General features: G+C 32.0%; 1 protein-coding gene across 1 annotated transcript; it reads left to right on the top strand.

Moving 5' to 3' along the window:
- Window positions 1–19,932: 19,932 nt before the first annotated feature.
- LOC139857538 (ribulose bisphosphate carboxylase/oxygenase activase, chloroplastic) lies at window positions 19,933–23,579 on the top strand. Its single transcript, XM_071846347.1, has 13 exons — window positions 19,933–20,392; window positions 20,750–20,835; window positions 20,925–20,934; window positions 21,080–21,142; window positions 21,227–21,340; window positions 21,520–21,581; window positions 21,728–21,782; window positions 21,952–22,153; window positions 22,233–22,339; window positions 22,441–22,496; window positions 22,660–22,752; window positions 22,923–23,068; window positions 23,299–23,579. The coding sequence occupies exons 1-12, from the start codon at window positions 20,032–20,034 to the stop codon at window positions 23,028–23,030; spliced, it is 1,317 nt and encodes a 438-aa protein (XP_071702448.1). The 5' UTR covers window positions 19,933–20,031; the 3' UTR covers window positions 23,031–23,068; window positions 23,299–23,579.
- Window positions 23,580–25,020: the final 1,441 nt, after the last annotated feature.

The following is a 25,020-nucleotide window of genomic DNA, read 5'->3' as shown; positions in this document are numbered from 1 at the left end:
AATAGTTATATAAGATATTTAAATCAAATATATTAAACTATCTATATCTATATAACATATAATATAACAAAGTATATTATTAATAATAATATATATAAACTTGATCGATTACGATTACATGTATTAATAAATATACAATTGATATAGGTTCGTGAATCCAAGGCCAAACCCTGCATTGTTCAGTTGATCAATAGTGTCATATGTATTTTTACTACAAAATACATTAGGTGAGTTTCATTTGCCCTTTTACCCTTTATATTTTTGGGCTGAGAATACATGCGCAAATTTTTTATAAATGTTTTACGAAATAGACACAAGTAATTGAAACTACATTATATGGTTGAATGATCGAAGCCGAATATGCCCTTTTTTGCTTGGTAACCTAAGAATTAGTAAACCGATCTACTAATTGACGCGAATCCTAAAGATAGATCTATGGGCCCGACGAACCCCATCCAAAGTACCAGATGCTTTAGTACTTCGATGTTGTTTTATATCATGTCCGAAGGATTTCCCAGAATGATAGGGGATATTCTTATATGCATCTTGTTAATGTTGGTTACCAGGTGTTCAATCCATATGAATGATATTTTTGTCTCTATGCATGGGACGTATATTTATGAGAAACGAAAATCTTGTGGTCTATTAAAATGATGGAAATGATTATTTATGTTAAACTAATGAACTCACCAACCTTTTGATTGACACTTTAAAGCATGTTTATTCTCAGGTATTAAACAAATCTTCCGCTGTGCATTTGTTCATCTTAGAGTTATTACTTGGAGTCATTTATGACATATTTCAAAAGACGTTGCATTCGAGTCGTTGCGTTCATCAATATTATTATTAAGTCAATTATGGTTAGATATATTATGAAATGGTATGACTGCTGTCAACTTTTGATGTAATGAAAGATTGTATTTTCGAAAACGAATGCAATGTTTGTAAAATGTATCATATAGAGGTCGAGTACCTCGCGATGTAATCAACTGTTGTGAATCGTTTATAATCGATATGGACTTCGTCCGGATGGATTAGGACGGGTCGTTTCTGTTGGTATCAGTGCAGTTACTTCTAAAGTCAAAGATAGTGGTGCATCATCATCATGTATAGTTGTATTTATTTATTTATTTTGTTTGTTTTATTTATGGAGAAAAGGTAAAAAAAAAAAAAAAAAAAAAAATTTGCAAGTTATGTTATGTATCTGTTTATTTATTTAGTGTTGTAAATAACATGATGCACCACCTAACTGCAAGAGAATCATGGATCAAGAATTGAACAAAGCTTCAGCGATTCCTATGTTATCTAAGTCTGAGACAACAGATATTCCAATCGGAGATTTATTTGAACGATTTCGTTATCTACATCCGAGGGGGAGAATTTATCAGATCATCAGATATAGAGAACTTAAATCATCCAGTTCACATCTCATTTAGTGAACTTTACATCTTTTGTCTGTTGTATGGGATTGTACCTATTGACCGGGATAGAGGGAATATCTTCTGGAGGATATCTTAGCGTTCCATCACTCAAATATATATATATATATATATATATATATATATATATATATATATATATATATATATATATATATATATATATATATATATATATAGATATATATATATATATATATATATATATCACTTCCATCCATCCAACATCATACATCATACTATTTTCGTTTAAGTATGGGGTTTATAGCGGCCGGTATGCGCCTTAACAAAGTATGCAATAAACATAAGATTCGCAAGGTTATCTGAAACGAAAAGTGTAAGTTTATGGTAGAAGCTCATGGCTGACAGGGTTGCTAGAAACATCGTGAGATGGTTCTGTCCAATCAGATTGAAAGTATATTGATGTGATAAGAGGACAGCGTCAACATATTGTGCTCAATTGTTCTACCTGAAACATCGTGCGATCTCAAATGAGGACTGACTTCGTGATCAAAATCTAACATTGAAAAATGTTAATGTAATTAATATAACGTGATCATCGAAATCTAGGGTGAAAGTTGGTAAACGTTTACTGATATATTTGAATATTGTTCTGTATATGCTTTATCAAGTAAGTTAATTACTGAATTGTGGAATAACATGTCAATATAGTTCAGTTCTGATCCCCAAATCAAAAAGATTTAATCAATTTGATATGTCAACTCATAAAAAGATGTGTTATGCTCCTTGTAGTGTGATTCATGATAAGCAGTATTACCTGTTCATGTGATGATAACATCATATGCTCTTCTTATGCTATTGTTTAATGAAATTGATGTTAGAAGTTGATTTATTGCAGATCTAAAAGGTTAAGTGTTATTGAATATGTCTGTTATAATATTGCTAATCATGACACACTGGATCTTTTATAGTATTTTGCTTTGTGTATTTGCATGTGCATGCATATCTGAGAATGTTTGCATTCATAAGTTAGTTGCATGTGCATTTCTATTTCATATTGTAAGCTTAACAACTCAGTTCTCGGAAAGGCTTAATGTGAAAGGAATTCTATGTCTTTCGTAAAATTTGAAAACAAGTTGTTTAGAGCTGAACGGTACAAAGCGTGTTTGTGTTTCTACTGTCGAGATCAATCCCAGGGGAAGTAAATGTGGAAAAGAAGGTAAGGCTTGAAGTATGAAAAGTGTTAATTTTTTTTTTTTTTAATTTTTCTAAGCAAAGACCACCGACCGACAGTACTTACCCTCGGCCGAAGGACTATGACACTCAACCGAGTGTCTAGACCATCGAGCCGAAGGATTAGACCATCGACCGATGGTCACTGACAGGGTATAAAAGGACCCAGAGTCGATCGGGTCAGTCACTGTGCATTTTGTGAGATTTTACCTTCGATTTTCAAGTGAAAGAGAAAGGAGTTTTTGACCGATAGTTTTGTGCATCTTTTCTTTGTGATTCCATCGCCGTTAACGAGGTAATCTAACTCGTTTTCATTCGTTTTAAATCATTAATTTTAGATTCGAGGTATAAAGTGCTAGTCGAGTGATTTTTGGCCGATAGATGTTAAAACTAATGATGTATTTGTGTTAATCGGCCTGTTTAGACTCTATTGTGATCAGGAATCGAACCAAAAACAACAGATTGATCGATTTGAAAGTTGGGTGAACCCATATCTGATGAACTACCCTCGACCGAAGGTCTCCGACCCTCGACCGATGGTGTCTTACACTCGGCCGTAGGACTCTACACTCGGTTGTAGGTCCCAAGTTGATCAGTTGGTGGATTCTTGGTGGTGTGTTTAGACCAACTGTCGTAGGTCTAGACCATCGGACCGATGGTCTAGTCCATCGACCGATGGTCACTTAATTGGACCGATGGTGCAATTTTGTGTTGAATTTGAATGACTTCTTAGGTTTATAGTAATTTCTGTTATGCCTATCTAATACTAGTGCTTGTAGTTTTTATTAGAATGTCAGGTGGTTCCTTTGTTGGGCAATGAATGTTTAACATTGACCGTAGGAGAATTCTAGCTAGTGGACGACCCATCTTAGTGGAACAAAAGGTCATTGCGACTCGACAGACCTATAGCTTTTGGGAACAAATTGGATGTCAAGCTTTCTTAGACATTGGGGATTACTTTTGTCCTGATTTGTTGTGAGAATTTTATGCCAATGTTGCCATAGAAGATAGTAAGAAGAAATTTGTCCACTCAGGCTTATTTGACCAACAGTATAAGTGGACCATGGAGGAATTCTCAAACCTGTTAAATGTAACTTACACTGGGGTTAAAATATTCTATCCTAGCAAAGATCTACGAAAGATTCCCAACAGATTCAAACTGTCTGACATAATTGCAAGGTTATGCAAGCCAGGGAAAGTAGTCAATGCTGGTAGGGTTGAGATTAGTGATGACGAGGTGTCACAACAACATGAGATATACTTGAGAATAATCAAAAGTAATGTGACCTTTAGGAGAGAAGGAGATAATTTGTTGTCTGGTACTGAAGCTCTGCTTTTGTATTGCCTATTAGAGGGTACTCAATTGAATATGGGCCACTTTCTCATTCATGTAATGAAAGATTTTCTTGAGATGGAAGAACCATTTCCATATGCAGCCTTATTGCATAATGTGTTTGAGAAACTTGGTGTGGTTCAATATGAGGAAAAGCTAGTGCCAGAGAATCCCATTGTGGGATAAGTGTTTCTGAGTTTATGTTTCTGTGTTTGTCTTTGTTATTATGTATTTTCAGCTGGGTATGTAATTTGATGATGCTAGTCTGTTAGCATTGATACACTATTCTATGTCTGTAATAATCGTACTTCGGACATGTTATTGTGATCTTGATCTCATAGACTGAATGATGTAATTTATTCTGTTATGACCACCATGTGTTGTCTAATAAGTCATGAATACTCTGTGCTGATTTGAATTATGTTTGCAGTTATTTTCATAATGTCAGGTGTTCAAGCTGATCCGTAAAACGTTGCACATGAATCCGATACTGAGTCATCAGGGGGTCCGCTATCTATTGATCTTCCAGGATTGAAAGCTAACAGTGGTTCCAATCTCACTGCTTGTCTAAATGAGAAAGGTCATAATGCTGGTAAATACAAGGGCATAATCGAGTTTCTGAAACGTTCAAGAGTATTTGCAGCTATATCTATGCCCTGTACGGCATATTACTCACATAATAGAGAGTTCTGGGAACATGCAAGGGTTGAGACCGTAGATGACAGGAAGGTTATTGTAAGTACTATTTGTGGTCAGGAGATTAAGATATCTGAAGATACGATTCGAAACACTTTCTTGTTCGAGGATGATGAGAACATGCCGAAGAAGCTGTAAAAGACAAAGATTACTGGATGTGTGTTAAGATGCAAATATACTGGTGATATCACGAGATCAACGATTAAAAGAAGTGGATTCACTCCACCGTATAGATATTTATCGCTTGTTGTGCTGAGGTGTTTAAGTCCGTTACAAGGAGGGTTTGATGAACTGAGCGAGATCTATCAAGGAATGTTTACTGCGTTGGTTTTGAAGGCTGATTTCAATTTCTCGGGGGTTATCTTTGATCTACTGGTGGAGAATGTGACGAGCAAGTCATATTTGATTTATCCGAGGTTCTTACAAATTATGATCAACCGTCAAACTGTTGATTTGTCAAGATTGGGGAAAGATGTCATTGATTTGAAACATATGACAGATCTTACTTTCAATCGACTGAATCAGATGAAAAGTGCTAATGATGGCAAGCTTGTGTGTCATCTTGCGAAAGAAACTTATCAGTGTCCTCCAGGGAAGAAGTGGAGAAATGAAAATAGCTTATCTGATCGAGAGCCTGATTTTGAGGTAGCGAATAGTGATGAAGAAGTGGAACAACCAGTGAATACTCAAGCTGCTGGTGGGTCAGGTGCTGGTGGATTAGTTGATGAGATTGGTGATGTTAATTCTAATGTTGGTGTTGAGGAAGCTTCAAGGGGATCAAAAAGGAGAATGGTTGAAGATGAGAGTTCTCAGGTCTCAACAAAGCTAAAGTTGAAAAGGAGGTTCAAGTTGGTTTATAAGAATGCTGGTGGATCATCAGCTGGAACTCAACCAGTGACACCGACACCGCACACTCAAGGACAACAAACTTCACAACAGCAACGTCCATCAGCACAACAGTCACCACCTGTGGTTCAACAAGTCTCCCAATAGACTGTTTCTACTCCTACTCCATAAGCTCCGATTCATGCTGGAACTGAAGGAGGTGTTAGTTCCTCGACTCTCCGCAATTTGAATGATTTATATGTTTAAGCTATGGCTGATAACTTGAGAATGAGGAAGGAAATGGATGAGAAGATTGAGCAGCTGAAGAAGGAGAATCATGTTAAGTCTGAGGATGTTACACGGCTATCATTGCAAGTTGACCTGTTGCAAAGAAAAGTTGGTGATCAATCGTTGTTATTAACTGATACGAAAAGAGAAGCTTCTCAAGCTAAGGAGTTGGTTGCATCAGCGTGGGAAGAGAAGTTTGATCTGGTTGAGATGCCTGAGGATGAGACTGATAACCAAATGGTGGAGGCTCCTGGTTCCTCCAAAGCTACAGCACTGTCAGTAATTCCTCTTAAAATTGATTATAGTTTTAGTGATTTCTTTTCTAAACAGGATGAGCTCAAGCATTCTGTTGTTTATGATGAACTAGAAGAGGGAGAGATCCCTTACAACCTCTCTAGAGAAGAGCTGGATGAACTGGTGCGTCTAGAGCAAGAGAAAGCTAAAGCTGCTGACGCACAGTCCGACGATTTTCCATCTGAGGATGATTCTTTTGGCCCTGAGGTTACAGAGAGTTTTAGCGATAGAGATATAGATGATTTAGTTGAGGATGTTACTCATGAAGATTTTCCTACATATCAAAATGATAAGAATGTAGATCTTCCTGGTTTTGAGGAGTTGTTTAGAACAAATGATGAACTTTTGGATCGAAAGTGTAAAGAGAAAGAACGAACTGAAGTCCTGCCTGAAGGATTTTTGCCAGTCAAATATCATAAGGAAAGAATTGAAAAGTTGGAAGTTGATTGGAGAGATATCTTGAGGATTAGAAAGTATTGTGAGAAATGGAAGCTTGAGCCGAAGTATTTGAAGATGATTAATCTGAGAAAGAGTGCGAAAGGAAGAATTCTAGCCTGGGCCTACATTGAAGAATTCAACATGTTTGCAGTTAAGCGAGAGTTTGGCATTGATTATTTCAAACATGGTCACGAATTCAAGTCACTACCGTACTTTGAGCTAATGCAGATTGCCAGGTTAAGAATGCTGTATTGTGGAATGAATGATTGATCTTCGTTGCTGGTGAAGAAGATTCAAATTGCATTTAATTCGAAGAATTAGGAAGGTTTTAGGCCACAGTTTCCTAGGATCAGTTACAAAGTTAATCCTGGAACTGGTGAATCTCGAAGGATTGTAAAGTACAAGCGGGCAAAGACTATGAAAAAGGTACCATTGAGGAAATTGCCGCAAAATTGGAGTCAGAGGTTCAGATGGTGGTTTTACGATGATCGTTCTGAAGAACCTGTGATTGTTTTGGATAAGATGAAAGAGGATGATATTGAATGCATTCATGTGTTAGATCCGATTTGGTTAAGAAACTGTACCGAGGCTGATATTTTCACGTTGTATTATAACCGTATGCTCTATCGACGAGAGAACAAGGTGCAGGCTGAACAGTATGTGAAAGTAGCTAAGCTGTGCTACTTGAACAATGTGAAGACCCGTCCTAATCCATCCGGACGAAGTCCATATCGATTATAAACGATTCACAACAGTTGATTACATCGCGAGGTACTTGACCTCTATATGATACATTTTACAAACATTGCATTCGTTTTTGAAAAGACAATCTTTCATTACATCGAAAGTTAACGGCGTGCATACCATTTTATAATATATCTAATTATAATTGACTTAATAATAATCTTGATGAACTCAACGACTCGAATGCAACGTCTTTTGAAATATGTCATGAATGACTCCAAGTAATATCTTTAAAATGATCAATTGCACAGCGGAAGACTTCTTTCATACCTGAGAATAAACATGCTTTCAAGTGTCAACCAAAAGGTTGGTGAGTTCATTAGTTTAACATAAATAACCATTATCATCATTTTAATAGACCACAAGATTTCCATATTCAATTCTCATAAATACACGTCCCATGCATAGAGACAAAATATCATTCATATGGATTGAACACCTGGTAACCGACATTCACAATTTGTATATAAGAATATCCCCATCATTCCGGGATCCTCCTTCGGACATGATATAAATTTTGAAGTACTAAAGCATCCGGTACTTTGGATGGGGCTTGTTGGGCCCAATAGATATATCTTTAGAGTTCGCGTCAATTAGGGTGTCTGTTCCCTAATTCTTAGATTACCAGACTTAATAAAAAGGGGCATATTCAATTTCGATCATTCAACCATATAATGTAGTTTCAATTACTTGTGTCTATTTCGTAAAACAGTTATAAAAATTTGCGCATGTATTCTCAGTCCCAAAAATGTAAAGAGTAAAAGGGAATCAAATGAAACTCACCTAATGTATTTTGTAGTAAAAATACATATGACGACATTAGACAAACTGAACAATGCAGGGTTGGCCTCGGATTCACGAACCTATATCATTTGTATAGTTATTAATATATAATTGTAATCGAACAATATATATATATATATATAAATTTATTAGTTATAGACTTTTTATATTAATAATATATTTGTTCCATATATTTATTTTGTTATATAAATATTACTTTTCGTCATGTTATATGTATTAAATATATTTTTATATATGTATATATCATTAGTTTGTTAAAAATAGTAATTTTTGTAATACTACGATAAAAATGATAATAATCATAATGCTTAATATTACTAAATAAGGTATTATTGTTAATAATTATATTAATGATATTAATAATGATATTTATAATAATAACTGTAAAATATAAATTTTTCGGTTAATGATACTTATTAATACTAATGATAATATTAGTTTTAACAAAAACGATAGATTTGAAGATAACGTTACTTTTGGTAATAATGTTAATAATAGTAATACTAGTACTGATAATATCTACAATAGTGATAATAATAATAACATTAGTAATGCTCATAATACTTGTGACTATGATATTAATAATAATAATTACTATAATACTAAAAATAACAATAATAATAATAATCATAGTAGTAATAATAATAATAATCATAATAATAATAATAATAATAATAATAATAATAATAATAATAATAATAATAATAATAATAATAATAATAATAATAATAATCCTACATATACTAGTAATAATAATAGTAATACCAATCATTATAATACTTGTACTAATAACAATAACAATAATAATAATAATAATAATAACTTAAAAATAAGAACTACCTCATATCAAATAGACCTCAAAAAGAATGGAACGCTATTGCCAAGACTCGAACCCCCGACCCCTCGTTAAACCGAAACACTCCTAACCAATGATCTGTGTATTGCTTTTCTGTTTTAATGTCCAGCCCGTATATATTTAAATGCGTATTCTGTCTCTTCACTCCTTCTTCCTCACAGCACTAGTCGATCCAGGGAATTTTAATAACGAAAATTATGATGTTATTTAGGACTTGTAAACAATCATAGCCTATAAAGTGGTTCTTGATTATCCAAACAAAAGAAAAGAAAAAAAAATTAAAAAAAAAAAAAACATATCCATCATCGCTGTTGCTGTTCGGAGTTAAAAAAAAATGAGTTTTGATTTCACGAACGTATTGGACAAAAGTTAAAACACGAAATGTATTTCAAATCAATCCTAAAAACTTTATCAAACATCTATTTAACTTAAAACAACTGTATGAACTCGAATTTGATGATTGTTCATACATTTGACTTTTTGAAATGAAACTTTGACTTGAGAATTCGCATTCGTTTTGACGAATTGGAAACCCAACATTTGCAGATAGTTTGAGTAATTAAATTCTCATGTAACTGTATTTTTAGATTTTGCAAAATCGTTCGAAATCAATATTTGAGAAAAAAAATACGTACAAAACAGAACCTGTTTCTTCATCTGTTGTTTTTTTTTTCTTTTTCTCTTAATTCAATAGATAATTGTGGATGTAAATTGATAATGAAAGTAGAAGAATTGAATGACTGATTATCAATCACCTGTTACGATTTATTGACTTATCTTGATGGTGCAGTCGACAAGTCTTCACGGATGGAACAGAAATAAAGAAAAAAAATAATCTGATAAGTTAAATGCGTGATAGTCAGTTTGTGTATATATATTATTTTTATTAATAATTATTAAATATACAAAATAAAATAACATTTTAATATTAATAATACTATTAATATTATTAGTAATAATAGAAATGTTAATAACAATAATATGATGATTTTTAATAACAATGTTAAAAAATGAAATTTTTAATAATAATAATAACCATTAACTTTTAAATTATTACTAAGTTATACTTTTAATTATTATTACAATAATATCTATGTTTATAGATTATAATTACACTTGTTAACAAATGTCATCACAATAATAATACTTTTTAATATTTATAAATAATAGTAATACAAATTTAATTGTAATAATAATAATATCATTACTAATAATTATTACTATGAACTATATAACAATAATTTTGTTATTAACAATAATACTAATTATACTAATGTTATTAATAATAACAATGATACTGATAATAATAATAATATTTTATATGTATATCACATTTCATATATATGTACATACTTTATATAATAGTATTAATGATACAATTATTAGTAATGTAAATAGTGATAATAATATAGTAATTATACTTTGGCTGGTAATTACATATGATATATTACCATTTATAATATCATATCTATCAATTACGCAATCTAATGAATCGTTAATATTTATATATTACAGTATATATAATACTACTTATATCTAGAATTTATATATATATATATATATATCTACATTTTTATTTATACTCAAATGTTCATGAATCGTCGGCGTAGTCAAAGGTCAAATGATTTTATGAAATAGTTCAATGATTTTTAAGACTCAACATTACAGACTTAGCTTATTGTGTCGAAATCAATTAAGATTCAAGTTTAAATTTGGTCGAAAATTCCCGGGTCATCACAGTACCTACCCGTTAAAGAAATTTCGTCCCGAAATTTGAGTGAGGTCGTCATGGCTAACAATAAATATGTTTTCCTGGCGAATATGAGCTGATAAATAGAGTTTTATCATTATTGAATAGTACAGATAAAATAATTCGATTATTCGAAGAGCACGAATGAAGCTATTACAAAAGAGTGAAATGAATAAATGTAGATTCGTCTTGTCTGGTGATGTAGTCAGGGTTGAATTTAGAAAATAAGATGCATCTTAACTTTTGACGTTGTCTTGGTTGAATTCCGGAATTCAAGGGATTTATAGAAAATCTTTGAAATCTAAAAGGTTTGATTTCTTCGACGAATAAGGAAATTAAGAGCTCTTATAATTAAATACGGTGATCTGCCTCGATTACTATGTCTGATATTCCCATTATAAATTAAACTTTTTCCGTTCCATTATTCTCACCATTCTTATACTTTCCTTCTTGTTTCATACATCCAAAAGATTCTGAAAATGCTTAATCCAGTTCTGATCCTTATCCTCATTCTTACTATCGCAACAATCACTCTCCTTTTCCAACTTCCACCAGAGGAATCTGCCTTCTTCTACTTCGCCCTTGGGATTATAATGTTTTTAATTCTCCCGTGTCTTTATATTGTGATAAACATTGATATACACGGTTTGTAAGTTATGTGTTGTTATCGGGCTTTATATTCCCCTTATATTTCAAAGCTCTATGCTTTTGTTTTCTCTTCCCGACTTCAAGTCAAGCGAATAATAGTCCAGAATTTGTAGATATAGAGTTTCGAAGGATTAAGCAGGAAGGAATGTGATAACACTGTTTGATTTGTCAAATTATCAGAATCACTGAGAATAGAACTATCAAGAATATATTTTCTTGATATGTTCGGAGGTGAAGTAGAATGAACGAGTCGTGTAACATGGCACACGATGATGTTATGATCTGTGAATCATCACGTTGCATTTAGAAACTCAGCATGACTTACTATAATATAATCACGTTGATCAAGTGTCATTATATTATACTAACTCATGCTTCAATTCCCAACACTTCCCCAGAATTCATTCACAATTTATACTTAGATGTTACAGAATATTGAAAACTAAAACAGTTTTCAATATGATGTAATACAGATAGCACTAAGAGGTATATAATTTTGGACGAGAATATTTATGAAAATATCCTCAGAAATATAGAAGATATTGATGATGATATTTTGGAATTTCTAAGTTCGATGGTTGATGGAGAAAGATTTTTTCGCAAGATTTTAACATGACTTCGGGGCAAGATATTCTCTAAAGATTTCAACGGATCCAGAATTATCTGGATTCTTTGAATATAGGGTATGGTCCTTGTATTTGTCCTTGACCTCCTTCATGGTTAACTCTATTCGTCTTCCAGTTCCAACGTTTCTGAGCTTTTCCAACATATTATTCTCTATCATCAAACTTCCAAAGATTAAGGTCGTTTACGGTTATCTACAGTTTCTGCTGCTTCATTCAGCTTTTTCAAAGTTCAATGTATTAATTCGTAGGCTGGGTGCTTTTCAAAATTTCAGAATGGAGGATCATTATTCTAAAGATAAATGTTATACATATAACTGTTGATGTAGATATGCTGTGAGTTTTCAAAGTACTGATTGCCGATTCCTCTACATTTACTGCTACCATATCTGAATCATTAGTTATCGATCCGAGGTGATTTCAAGAGAATTGTGTTTTTAGATGATTAAACGCTGACGGTAATATGGTGGAATATAAAAGGTTCTCCGGTAACAATAAAAGAACATACATATAAGTCAAGGTGATAATAAGGTTGTTTCGAACGAAAAGTCGAAGTTGATTTGCTGAAGCTGTGACAAAATTTGCTACCTTGAAAAGGGATCGCAAAGTTGTTTTTCCTAATAAATGCTAAAGGATCTGACGTGGCTACGTGTTAAACTTTTACTCAGTTGCCGAGAGTTTCTCAGGTGCATAACTATATGCACAAATCTTTCCTTCCGTAGATGAAGTGCGGTTGATTCATCCTATCGATTGTGGTGTTTTCAAGAATTATGAAAGTTTGAATGCAGATTGGAATCGTCAAGGTACAATTAAGGTTTAAGATGAAATCAAGTGGCAATTTGAAGAATTATTTAGTTTCATAAGTTATAATCAATATTTTAATTCATATTAATTTGTCCAATGTTGATAGTCCTCAGTTAGCAATTCAATAATTCATATATAATTATATATATAAGATTCGAATTAATTAATTCATATCTTGACCCGTATACATGTCTCAGACTCGATCACAACTCAAAGTATATATATTATTTGAGATTCAACCTCAACCCTGTATAGAGAACTCGATCATTACTGCATATAGAGTGTCTATGGTGATTCCAAATAATATATATATATGTGTCGATATGATATGTCAAAACTTTGTATACATGTCTCGATATTTAAAGTGCATAAAATAAATACAGAAATTAAATGACAATAAATAAAATTGTGAGAATGTAAATTGCGATAATTAAATTGCGATTAATAAAATATAATCAGTTATCTAGGAACAATTAGCTAGGAACAGTTAGCGTGGATTCTTAACTCAATTTCTTATAGTTAATTAGTCTGTTTCTAACAAATTTTATTTTTTTCATATGTTTTCTTCATTATGCCACTTGTTGGATTCTGATAAATCAAAATCCAAATATGAAATTGGATGAATATGGTTATTCTGTGGTGAACGGATACGTATATCGGTAGTTGTAAATAGAATAGTAAATGATCGTTGAATCAGATTCGAAGAATGTACAGTATAACTTATTAATGTGAAATCTAAATATTCCTCGGGTATTACCTACCCGTTAAAATATTTTCATCATTAACAGTTTGTACGAAAGAATTTTTAATTACAATCTTTATGAAAGCATATATACATATATATCTTCTTCAGATGTAATCATGGATTTAATGAGTCAATGTGATATTAAACTCATCAGATTTACGGCTAGAACTGGAGTACATAATTTCTAAAACATTAGAGATTACATAATTGCCATGAAGGACGAAGATAGTTTAAGTAGAACGATTCGTAGAACGATGATTATGCTTGAGGTATAGACTGCGAGATTGAGACGTGTGATGATGTTGTTGTGGTTGGTACTGGTTATGCTGCTGGTGCTGCTGATGGTGGTACTGTTACTATCGGTGCTATAAGTGTTGTTGGTGCTGAGGTTGGTGGTGATGTTGGTGTAGTAAATATAGCTTGTAGATCACGCACCATTCTTGTCAAGTTTTCTATTCTACCCTCTATCATTTCTATCCATCCACTCATCTGATTCGATAGATCTTGATTATCAATTCGAAGTTCCCTAACTTCTTCTAATATTCCCCTTCGATTGGTATTCGGAAGTAGAGGTTGAATATTTTTTGAGATTGAAGTAATGCGACATTCGAGGTGGAATATTTTAGCAAGAAGGGTGAATACAGTGTTGCGCATAGGTTCACCGGTGAGTACATCGTTTTCTCCGATGTTAGGAGGTAAGCTTGGTTCGTGGTGGGGCTCGCTTTCTTCATTTCTCCATCAAGTGAGTAAGTCTCGGACCCACCCCCATCTCCTCCAGAAAGGAAAATAACTAAATGGTTGAGGCACTTCTGGTTCATTGACTTCGGTGTCTGCTTCAATATACATCTCGAAATCGCTTCCAGAACTAATGGAATCCAAGCTAGGTGTAGGATCCATCTCTCACGATCAGATAAAGGGTTTTGATATGAAATGATTTTCGAATATCGAATGATATCCTAATTATATATAGAATATCTATACATACTTCCAAAGATCCCGTGAATTACGGAGAAAATTAAGGAAACGTGTCAGATAAAGCCTACGGTAACAGATACGCTAAGATATGAATTTTTGTCTATACACTATTCATGCAGTCAATGCAGTAAAACGTGTCTAGACTAAGAATAATGAGCAGGTAATTTCCTGATAAGCAAGTGATTTCCGACAAAAACGATAAGTAAAACTTTTGACATGCAGACACGGTCGAAGTCCAGACTCACTAATGCATCCTAACGACTATCAGTTAGACATACTAATTCAAGACCTGGTTTACTAAGACCACCGCTCTGATACCAACTGTGAAGACCCGTCCTAATCCATCCGGACGAAGTCCATATCGATTATAAACGATTCACAACAGTTGATTACATCGCGAGGTACTTGACCTCTATATGATACATTTTACAAACATTGCATTCGTTTTTGAAAAGACAATCTTTCATTACATCGAAAGTTAACGGCGTGTATACCATTTTATAATATATCTAATTATAATTGACTTAATAATAATCATGATGAACTCAACGACTCGAATGCAACGTCTTTTGAAATATGTCATGAATGACTCCAAGTAATATCTTTAAAATGATCAATTGCACAGCGGAAGACTTCTTTCATACCTGAGAATAAACATGCTTTCAAGTGTCAACCAAAAGGTTGGTGAGTTCATTAGTTTAACATAAATAACCATTATCATCATTTTAATAGACCACAAGATTTCCATATTCAATTCTCATAAATACACGTCCCATGCATAGAGACAAAATATCATTCATATGGATTGAACACCTGGTAACCGACATTCACAATTTGTATATAAGAATATCCCCATCATTCCGGGATCCTCCTTCGGACATGATATAAATTTCGAAGTACTAAAGCATCCGGTACTTTGGATGGGGCTTGTTGGGCCCAATAGATCTATCTTTAGAGTTCGCGTCAATTAGGGTGTCTGTTCCCTAATTCTTAGATTACCAGACTTAATAAAAAGGGGCATATTCGATTTCAATCATTCAACCATATAATGTAGTTTCAATTACTTGTGTCTATTTCGTAAAACAGTTATAAAAATTTGCGCATGTATTCTCAGTCCCAAAAATGTAAAGAGTAAAAGGGAATCAAATGAAACTCACCTAATGTATTTTGTAGTAAAAATACATATGACGACATTAGACAAACTGAACAATGCAGGGTTGGCCTCGGAATCACGAACCTATATCATTTATATAGTTATTAATATATAATTGTAATCGAATAATATATATATAAATTTATTAGTTATAGACTTTTTATATTAATAATATATTTGTTCCATATATTTATTTTGTTATATAAATATTACTTTTCGTTATGTTATATGTATTAAATATATTTTTATATATGTATATATCATTAGTTTGTTAAAAATAGTAATTTTTGTAATACTACGATAAAAATGATAATAATCATAATGCTTAATATTACTAAATAAGGTATTATTGTTAATAATTATATTAATGATATTAATAATGATATTTATAATAATAACTGTAAAATATAAATTTTTCGGTTAATGATACTTATTAATACTAATGATAATATTAGTTTTAACAAAAACGACAGATTTGAAGATAACGTTACTTTTGGTAATAATGTTAATAATAGTAATACTAGTACTGATAATATCTACAATAGTGATAATAATAATAACATTAGTAATGCTCATAATACTTGTGACTATGATATTAATAATAATAATTACTATAATACTAAAAATAACAATAATAATAATAATCATAGTAGTAATAATAATAATAATCATAATAATAATAATAATAATAATAATAATAATAATAATAGTAATCCTACATATACTAGTAATAATAATAGTAATACCAATCATTATAATACTTGTACTAATAACAATAACAATAATAATAATAATAATAACTTAAAAATAAGAACTACCTCATATCAAATAGACCTCAAAAAGAATGGAACGCTATTGCCAAGACTCAAACCCCCGACCCCTCGTTAAACCGAAACACTCCTAACCAATGATCTGTGTATTGCTTTTCTGTTTTAATGTCCAGCCCGTATATATTTAAATGCATATTCTGTCTCTTCACTCCTTCTTCCTCACAGCACTAGTCGATCCAGGGAATTTTAATAACGAAAATTATGATGTTATTTAGGACTTGTAAACAATCATAGCCTATAAAGTGGTTCTTGATTATCCAAACAAAAGAAAAGAAAAAAAAATTAAAAAAAAAAACATATCCATCATCGCTGTTGCTGTTCGGAGTTAAAAAAAATGAGTTTTGATTTCACGAACGTATTGGACAAAAGTTAAAACACGAAATGTATTTCAAATCAATCCTAAAAACTTTATCAAACATCAATTTAACTTAAAACAACTGTATGAACTCGAATTTGATGATTGTTCATACATTTGACTTTTTGAAACGAAACTTTGACTTGAGAATTCGCATTCGTTTTGACGAATTAGAAACCCAACATTTGCAGATAGTTTGAGTAATTAAATCCTCATGTAACTGTATTTTTATATTTTGCAAAATCGTTCGAAATCAATATTTGAGAAAAAAAATACGTACAAAACAGAACCTGTTTCTTCATCTGTTGTTTTTTTTTTTTTCTCTTAATTCAATAGATAATTGTGGATGTAAATTGATAATGAAAGTAGAAGAATTGAATGACTGATTATCAATCACCTGTTAGGATTTATTGACTTATCTTAATGGTGCAGTCGACAAGTCTTCACGGATGGAACAGAAATAAAGAAAAAAAATAATCTGATAAGTTAAATGCGTGATAGTCAGTTTGTGTATATATATTATTTTTATTAATAATTATTAAATATACAAAATAAAATAACATTTTAATATTAATAATACTATTAATATTATTAGTAATAATAGAAATGTTAATAACAATAATATGATGATTTTTAATAACAATGTTAAAAAATGAAATTTTTAATAATAATAATAACCATTAACATTTAAATTATTACTAAGTTATACTTTTAATTATTATTACAATAATATCTATGTTTATAGATTATAATTACACTTGTTAACAAATGTCATCACAATAATAATACTTTTTAATATTTATAAATAATAGTAATACAAATTTAATTGTAATAATAATAATATCATTACTAATAATTATTATTATGAACTATATAACAATAATTTTGTTATTAACAATAATACTAATTATACTAATGTTATTAATAATAACAATGATACTGATAATAATAATAATATTTTATATATATATCATATTTCATATATATGTACATACTTTATATAATAGTATTAATGATACAATTATTAGTAATGTAAATAGTGATAATAATATAGTAATTATACTTTGGCTGGTAATTACATATGATATATTACCATTTATAATATCATATCTATCAATTACGCAATCTAATGAATCGTTAATATTTATATATTACAGTATATATAATACTACTTATATCTAGAATTTATATATATATCTACATTTTTATTTATACTCAAATGTTCGTGAATCGTCGGCGTAGTCAAAGGTCAAATGATTTTATGAAATAGTTCAATGATTTTTAAGACTCAACATTACAGACTTAGCTTATTATGTCGAAATCAATTAAGATTCAAGTTTAAATTTGGTCGAAAATTCCCGGGTCATCACAAACAACATGGTAATCGATCCGTACGAATGAATTGGTTGACGACTGAAGACTTTTGATATAGAACTAGGTCTTAGGGGGAGTTTGTTGGTGCATAATCCAGAGTTCTATGAGGTAATAAGTTCTATTTGTATTATCGTTTACATTTCAGTCGTGTATAAACATTGTCATTGATACTGTGTGTTTGAATTGATTAAGCAATGACGTAAAATGGTTCGAGCTGTTTGGTTGGCAGCTTAGACCATCGACCGATGGTCTCTACCATCGGTCGAGGGACTATCACCACCGGCCATAGGTCAGAGACCACCGGCCGATGGTCGATGTAACTTTATATAAATACGGGTGTTGGGTTACATTGTTAGTTTACACACCCTATACACCCTAGCCGTCGTATTTCGCTGTTACTATTGTCCCAGACCATACCCCAACCGAATACAATCATCTAGGCGTTGATTATATCAACATATTGTTGGTTAGATTGATCCCAAAGTGAAACTCGTATTCGATTCATCCTAGTTTATTGTTTTCCGCCCTTATTCTAGGTTTAACGTTTAATCTAAGGTCCTAGATCGTCTACAAGTTTCCATATAATTTCATATTTATATCCCAGATTTGTTTATTTCCATAAAAATTAGACAAATACAGTCATTGAAGATTAGAACGAAAAGATACATCAGTTATCAGTTACACTACATTATTTCTAATAGTTTTAACTAAATTTAACTAACAATTGGTCAAATTTCATGTATTATTTCCTTAAAATTACAGGTTGCTTTACCAAGTTATATCAATGGGGAGACCCTCGAGATACACGGTGTCGTAGCAACAAATGCACTTGACTTAGCTTCCTTCCATAACGATATGGAATTCAATATAACAACCGTCTCTAGCATGAGCTGTTCCAATCTCCAAGGTCTTAGTAATATAGTCACCGACAATCCCAGTTTCATCGACTATCAAACCGTACCACTTTTCACTTTTGGAAAATTTTCATGTCAAAACAGCTCAAGGGACCCCCACCATAGTTATAATATGTGACGATTGTCAGTTTCTTCGTGACAATTTATACATTTCATGGCAGATTGTTGACCTCCGAAACGTACCCGCAGCTGCAGTTAAATTCAAGTTTAAGTTGACTTCAACAGACCGGCAACACCGAAAGCACGTGAGTTTTATGGGCGGTGCTTTGAAAAACGGAAGCATTATTAATAGTGCAAAGTTTGTTAGTTATAGAGGACATGATCCAAATATTCTGCAATTTAATTTGTTTCCGAGTATATACCGTAATACGACGTTGTATGTGAATTTCCTTTCTTCTTACATTGTGGAAGTCGACATTCAAAGCACTCTTGGGCCCAAATAGTTAGCTGCAGTCTTCTATTCAGATATATATAAGGTTTGATTGTCCTATTAACACAACTAATTGAATACCAAATAGTTAAAGCAACTTCTATTTTCGGATATGTTAGATTTTGCAAAGATATTAGAGGTAGTTGCTGCCAATATTTACTTGTTTGCCCATTGATCATAATTGATACAGAAAGCACGCACCTGTTAGTGACAATTAGTGGGAGGGACTAGTTTGGGACATGAAAACCAATTTAAGGATGGTTTTTGCAGGTTTTGAGTGGGAGGGATGGTTTGAGCTAAATATGAAAAACACATGGATTAAATATTACTTTTTAAGCATTTTGCCCTATTTATAATGTGTTTTTTCTAAAAAGAAATTATATTAAAACGAGTAATTGATGGATTGATTGTTTGTGTATGTGGCGCCAAGCACTCCAAACTGAATTTTAACGATAACGTCAGGAACCATAAACTCATTTTACAAACAAGAAAAGGAAAAAATAAATTATAACAAAATCAATGGCGTTTCATTGCAACTTCAAAGCCACCGATCTCTCATCACTATCCAATTTCCCCAAATTCAATTGCAAAACCTCATCCCTCTTTCAATCATCTCTATCAATTCATAACAAACTGTCTCAGTTTGTTATCCGTTCAATTGCTACTTCCAGCGACTCGAACAGCGATGGCGGAGTGCCGGTAGAAACTGGCGGCAAAAAGAAGAGATTATCGGAGCAATCGTCGTGGGAGACGAAGGATGCGGAGGGAAATGATTACTTGTATAGGCTTGGTAAAGAGTCTGAGAATATGAATATAGCAGTTGGAGCTAGGGCTGGTGTTATTGATGATTTATTCACCGGAGATTTCCTCGGGAAAGATTGTATGACGTCATTTTTTATCTTCTATTTTTTTATGTGATTTAATTAATATTAATAATTAATAATGAGCACATTTGAATTATCAATTATCTGAATCTGATGTGATTCTATAAACATTGCAAGTTATGACCTTGATGTTAGAATATTGTGTGTTTTTGTGATATCTACAAATACTATTTTTGACTGCTCTACCTTAAATAAAAATTTAAAGTCATGCCTGAAAAACTGATATAAGATAGTCACATGATTGATTGAATCTCACATTTCATACACCATTCAGCCATTTGTTTAATTTTGCATCAACGTGAAAATTGAGGTTGAGATTCTTATTATTGTTTTTTTTTTTAATTGCATTGCAGCTGATATTGTGTTTGATTACCGCCAAAAAGTAACCAGGTCATTTGAGTACCTCCAGGGTGATTATTACATTGCCCCCCTTTTCATGGTACACTATAATGACATGTTATTCTTCATACTGTATTACTTGCAATCATACTTCCACTATTAACATTTTGTCATGTATTTTTTTTACAGGATAAAGTTGGTAAGTTGTGTTGATCTGTTCATGTTCAAGATGCTGAACTTTTCACTTGGAAACCATTGTCACATATTGTTATTGTGCTACATGTATATATACTATCATGATATATAAATTTCTTGAACACTCATTTGTCTATCAACTTCTGCAGTGGTCCACATCGCAAAGAACTATCTCGCTGATATTCTTAATACCAAAGTTCCCTTAATTCTAGGTAAATCTTATTAAAACATCATGAATAAAATGTCTTTTTTCTGAGTATGAGTTGATACGTGAACCGTTGTATCTCTTTTAACAGGCATTTGGGGAGGAAAAGGGCAAGGGAAGACATTTCAAACTGAACTTATTTTCCAAGCCATGGGAGTTTTGCCTGTGATTATGTCTGCTGGAGAGTTGGAATCAGAGAGAGCAGGTAATATATTTATGAAAGGTTTAAACATAGTTGCACATGCATACTGTAATTGCAAAAGTAGCTGATTCATTAACAAGTGGGTCAAATTTGCCACCTCTAAATGTAGTTGATTCTTTTATATCAAGAGAAGATCTGAGTAATTGTGATATGAATAATCAATTTTTTTTACCTTTTCATAGGGGAACCAGGAAGACTGATACGTGATCGTTATCGTACTGCATCTCAAGTGGTTCAAACTCAGGTTCATAGCTTTAACTATTCTGTAGTCACGTGTTTGTGCATTTTCCAAATTTATCTTTTGAGTCTCAAGTCTAAGTATCATTTATTCACAATTAATAGATAATTATATATTCTGTTTTTTTTTTTTTTTTTTTTTTTGGTCTTCAGGGGAAAATGAGCTGTTTGGTGATCAATGATATTGATGCGGGTCTTGGTAGATTCGGTGAGCTACAATTTATATTGGATTATGAAATCTGATTGGATGAAAATTTTGTGTCACGTTAGTATCTGATTCACTATGTTTGATATTATTCATACATTTGCAATAATCAACAGGCATTTTATTTTCTTATATCCGTACGCCTTATTCATGATATTTTTTCATTATTTAGGAAACACTCAGATGACTGTCAACAATCAAATAGTTGTTGGTACATTGATGAATTTGTCAGATAATCCTACAAGAGTTAGTGTTGGACAAGATTGGCGAGCATCAGATATTACAAATAGAGTTCCAATTATTGTTACTGGAAATGATTTTTCAACATTGTACGCTCCTTTGGTTCGTGATGGACGTATGGACAAATTCTACTGGTGCAATTCAACTTTTCTACTCTAATATTATATTTGTAATATTTAGATTATTTATACTGCAATGTTGTTTGTGGAGCAGGCAGCCTAACATCGACGATATCATAAATATTGTTAACAGAATGTATGAGAAAGATGGGTTATCAAAGAATGATGTTATAAGCGTAGTCAAAACATTTCCTAATCAAGGTAAGCACATAGCACAATCTTTTGCCTTATAATCAATTCTGGTTATCAAAAAATTTGTATATTATGATTTATGATATGTATTATTTTATATCTATTGGCAGCTTTGGACTTTTATGGAGCCCTTAGGTCAAGAACATATGACAACTCAATCTTGAAGGTAGTTACTGCACTTTCTTTGCTATATAATAAAAATAAGTCAGTATGACATCTCAGCGTTGGACTTCTATGGGTACATTCGGGTTATTCTTTACCTCTAACGGGTCAAAAAATCAGAAAATTAGCTATAATGGAAATGGGTCATAAAAGTTTGATTTTTGTAGTGGGTCAATGATATCGGTGGTCCTGAAGTTCTTGGAAGTAAACTACTCAGGCGGAAAAAGGATGAAAATCTTCCTGTATTTGTACCCCCAAAGGTATGTTACAATCTTGTTGCCTAATTTAGTTAGCCTTCAAGTAATCAGTTTCATACTTTCATGTTATATTTATTAAGATTAGATTAGATTAAAAGAAAAAAAGAAAAAATAGTTATGCTGAAGACTGTTGGATTCTGAATATTATCGTGTAATATGGTTTGATTGATCAGCAAACGGTGGAAGCTTTACTTGAATCTGGGTATTCACTTATCAAAGAACAGCAGCTGATAATGGAAAGCAAACTTTCAAAAGAGTATATGAAGAACATGGATGACTAAACTATATCAAACTATATTAGCCATTGGCTCCTGTACTGGTATGTTTCTATACCTAAGTAAACAATTATACAATTAAATTTACATATTATAGATGAAACATTATCCAAACCTACCCGCTAATAAGTAAATGGGTCGAAATTGTCACCCATTGTGCTAGCTCTACATTTGGCTGATAAATGATACAAAAGCAAAGAGAGGACAAATAACTTAAAAAGGAAACATGTTAAATAGTTCAAACTTACCAACATGCTAACTTGTGCATTTTCAGGCATATTACAGCAGTTAGTGCTTCTTTTTAGATCCATTTGGTACAGAACCAAGATGCAGCTACGAAGTACTAGTTCACGTCCATTAAAAGAAGGGTTTCCTGTAATTCGATGCCTTGGATCACCAAACTTTGTAATTATTTTTGTATAATAAAATACTAGTAATACTTAATACTATATTTAAAAAAAATCTGAAAATTTTAGAAAATATATTATTGGCTCATGTTATCTATGTGGACTACTCAACGCACTTTACTATATCGAAAGTGATCAAGGGTTCTTGTAGACACTTCACCGATGATTCACTGGGGCAAGATCAGGGAAATTACCAGGGTAACACGTTCATGACCCGTTTATAACATTTTGACAATTTGAAACACAAATTGTTCTGCAACACTCCTGCATTGCGCACATCATTATGCAGATAAGGAGAGATTGGCAAAAATAACTAAGTATAAACAATACACCAAAAATTTGGGTTATTGTAAATTTACATGCAATCATTGTATTAGAAAAATAATCCGAATGTTCATTTACAGGTTCCTCTTTCCAATGACAAAGAGTGAGCTCATAATTTACTCAACATATGAAACATGTCCAACATCACCTTTATACACTCTCAAAGAGGACCTAATACACTGATGGAGCTTTTTTTTTTCGAAAGGCAAAAAATTTCATTAAACCACGAAAAAATATATAGTACACCCGAAAACTACTGCAAAGTTATAGTGCAGTCACAAGAGATACACCCGAAAAAATGCTGTAATACACTGATGGAGCTTTATGTCAAATGTGCAAATCTCAATTTATACAAGGAAATATTTGCATGTGATATGTCACTGACATTTTCAACCGTGTGTCAGTTTTTTGTGTCAAATATTAGGTAGGATGATGTGGTACAATCTGATTGAAAATTGAATGAAATAAATAAATAAATAATAACAAATATATTTTAATTAAATCTGGCAAATCACTGATTGGGTAGAATCAAAATTGACGAGTTTTTGTTTTTGCGTCACAAGTCCAACTGAAGCCCCGTTAAGCTTCGTCAGTTTTCGTCAGTTTTGCCATGTTGATTACACCTCATCTAACGCTTCAAACTGACAGACTGTTATATATAGTCTTATAGAAATATTTGGCATTAAATATGAACCATCCAAGATTGGTGAGTGGTTGAAGCCCCCATTTTCTTAACCCTGTAATAACTTCAAATTTAACTAGAAGCATAATTTAGGTGGTTAATGAAAAGGGTCAAAAATGATCAGAAAATATCCATATAAGTTGCATATTATTAGAAAAAAATACTTCCATTTCATGAATAGCGTTGATAGGGAAAGCCTTATCCATTTATCCGTATACTCGTTTTGGCAGTTAAATCTTAGTTAAAATGTTAAACTAGGTCCCAACGACCTAGGTGACTCGAGTATGATATCACGTATAGAAAAGTTACAATGACAATTATTAAGGTTTCAATAAAATAATATAAAAATACATACATTTAAATTTAAACATACTTACTAAAATTCAAAGCATTCTTTTAATTACGATTAACATATTTACTATAACTGAAGTTTGAATTTATTACTCCGTATTACATGCAAACTTTAGTATATTGAGCAATAAAAATTCAGCTTCAAGAAGTACAATTTCTCTTATCGAATGTTTTTAAAGATGTTTATTCAATATCTAAATATCGAATATATAAGAGTTGAAAAAAGAGTTTA

Source organism: Rutidosis leptorrhynchoides, chromosome 7, assembly GCF_046630445.1.
Source record: "Rutidosis leptorrhynchoides isolate AG116_Rl617_1_P2 chromosome 7, CSIRO_AGI_Rlap_v1, whole genome shotgun sequence".
NCBI classification, from domain to species: Eukaryota; Viridiplantae; Streptophyta; class Magnoliopsida; order Asterales; family Asteraceae; genus Rutidosis; species Rutidosis leptorrhynchoides.
This window is presented reverse-complemented; position numbering and strand designations above follow the sequence as displayed.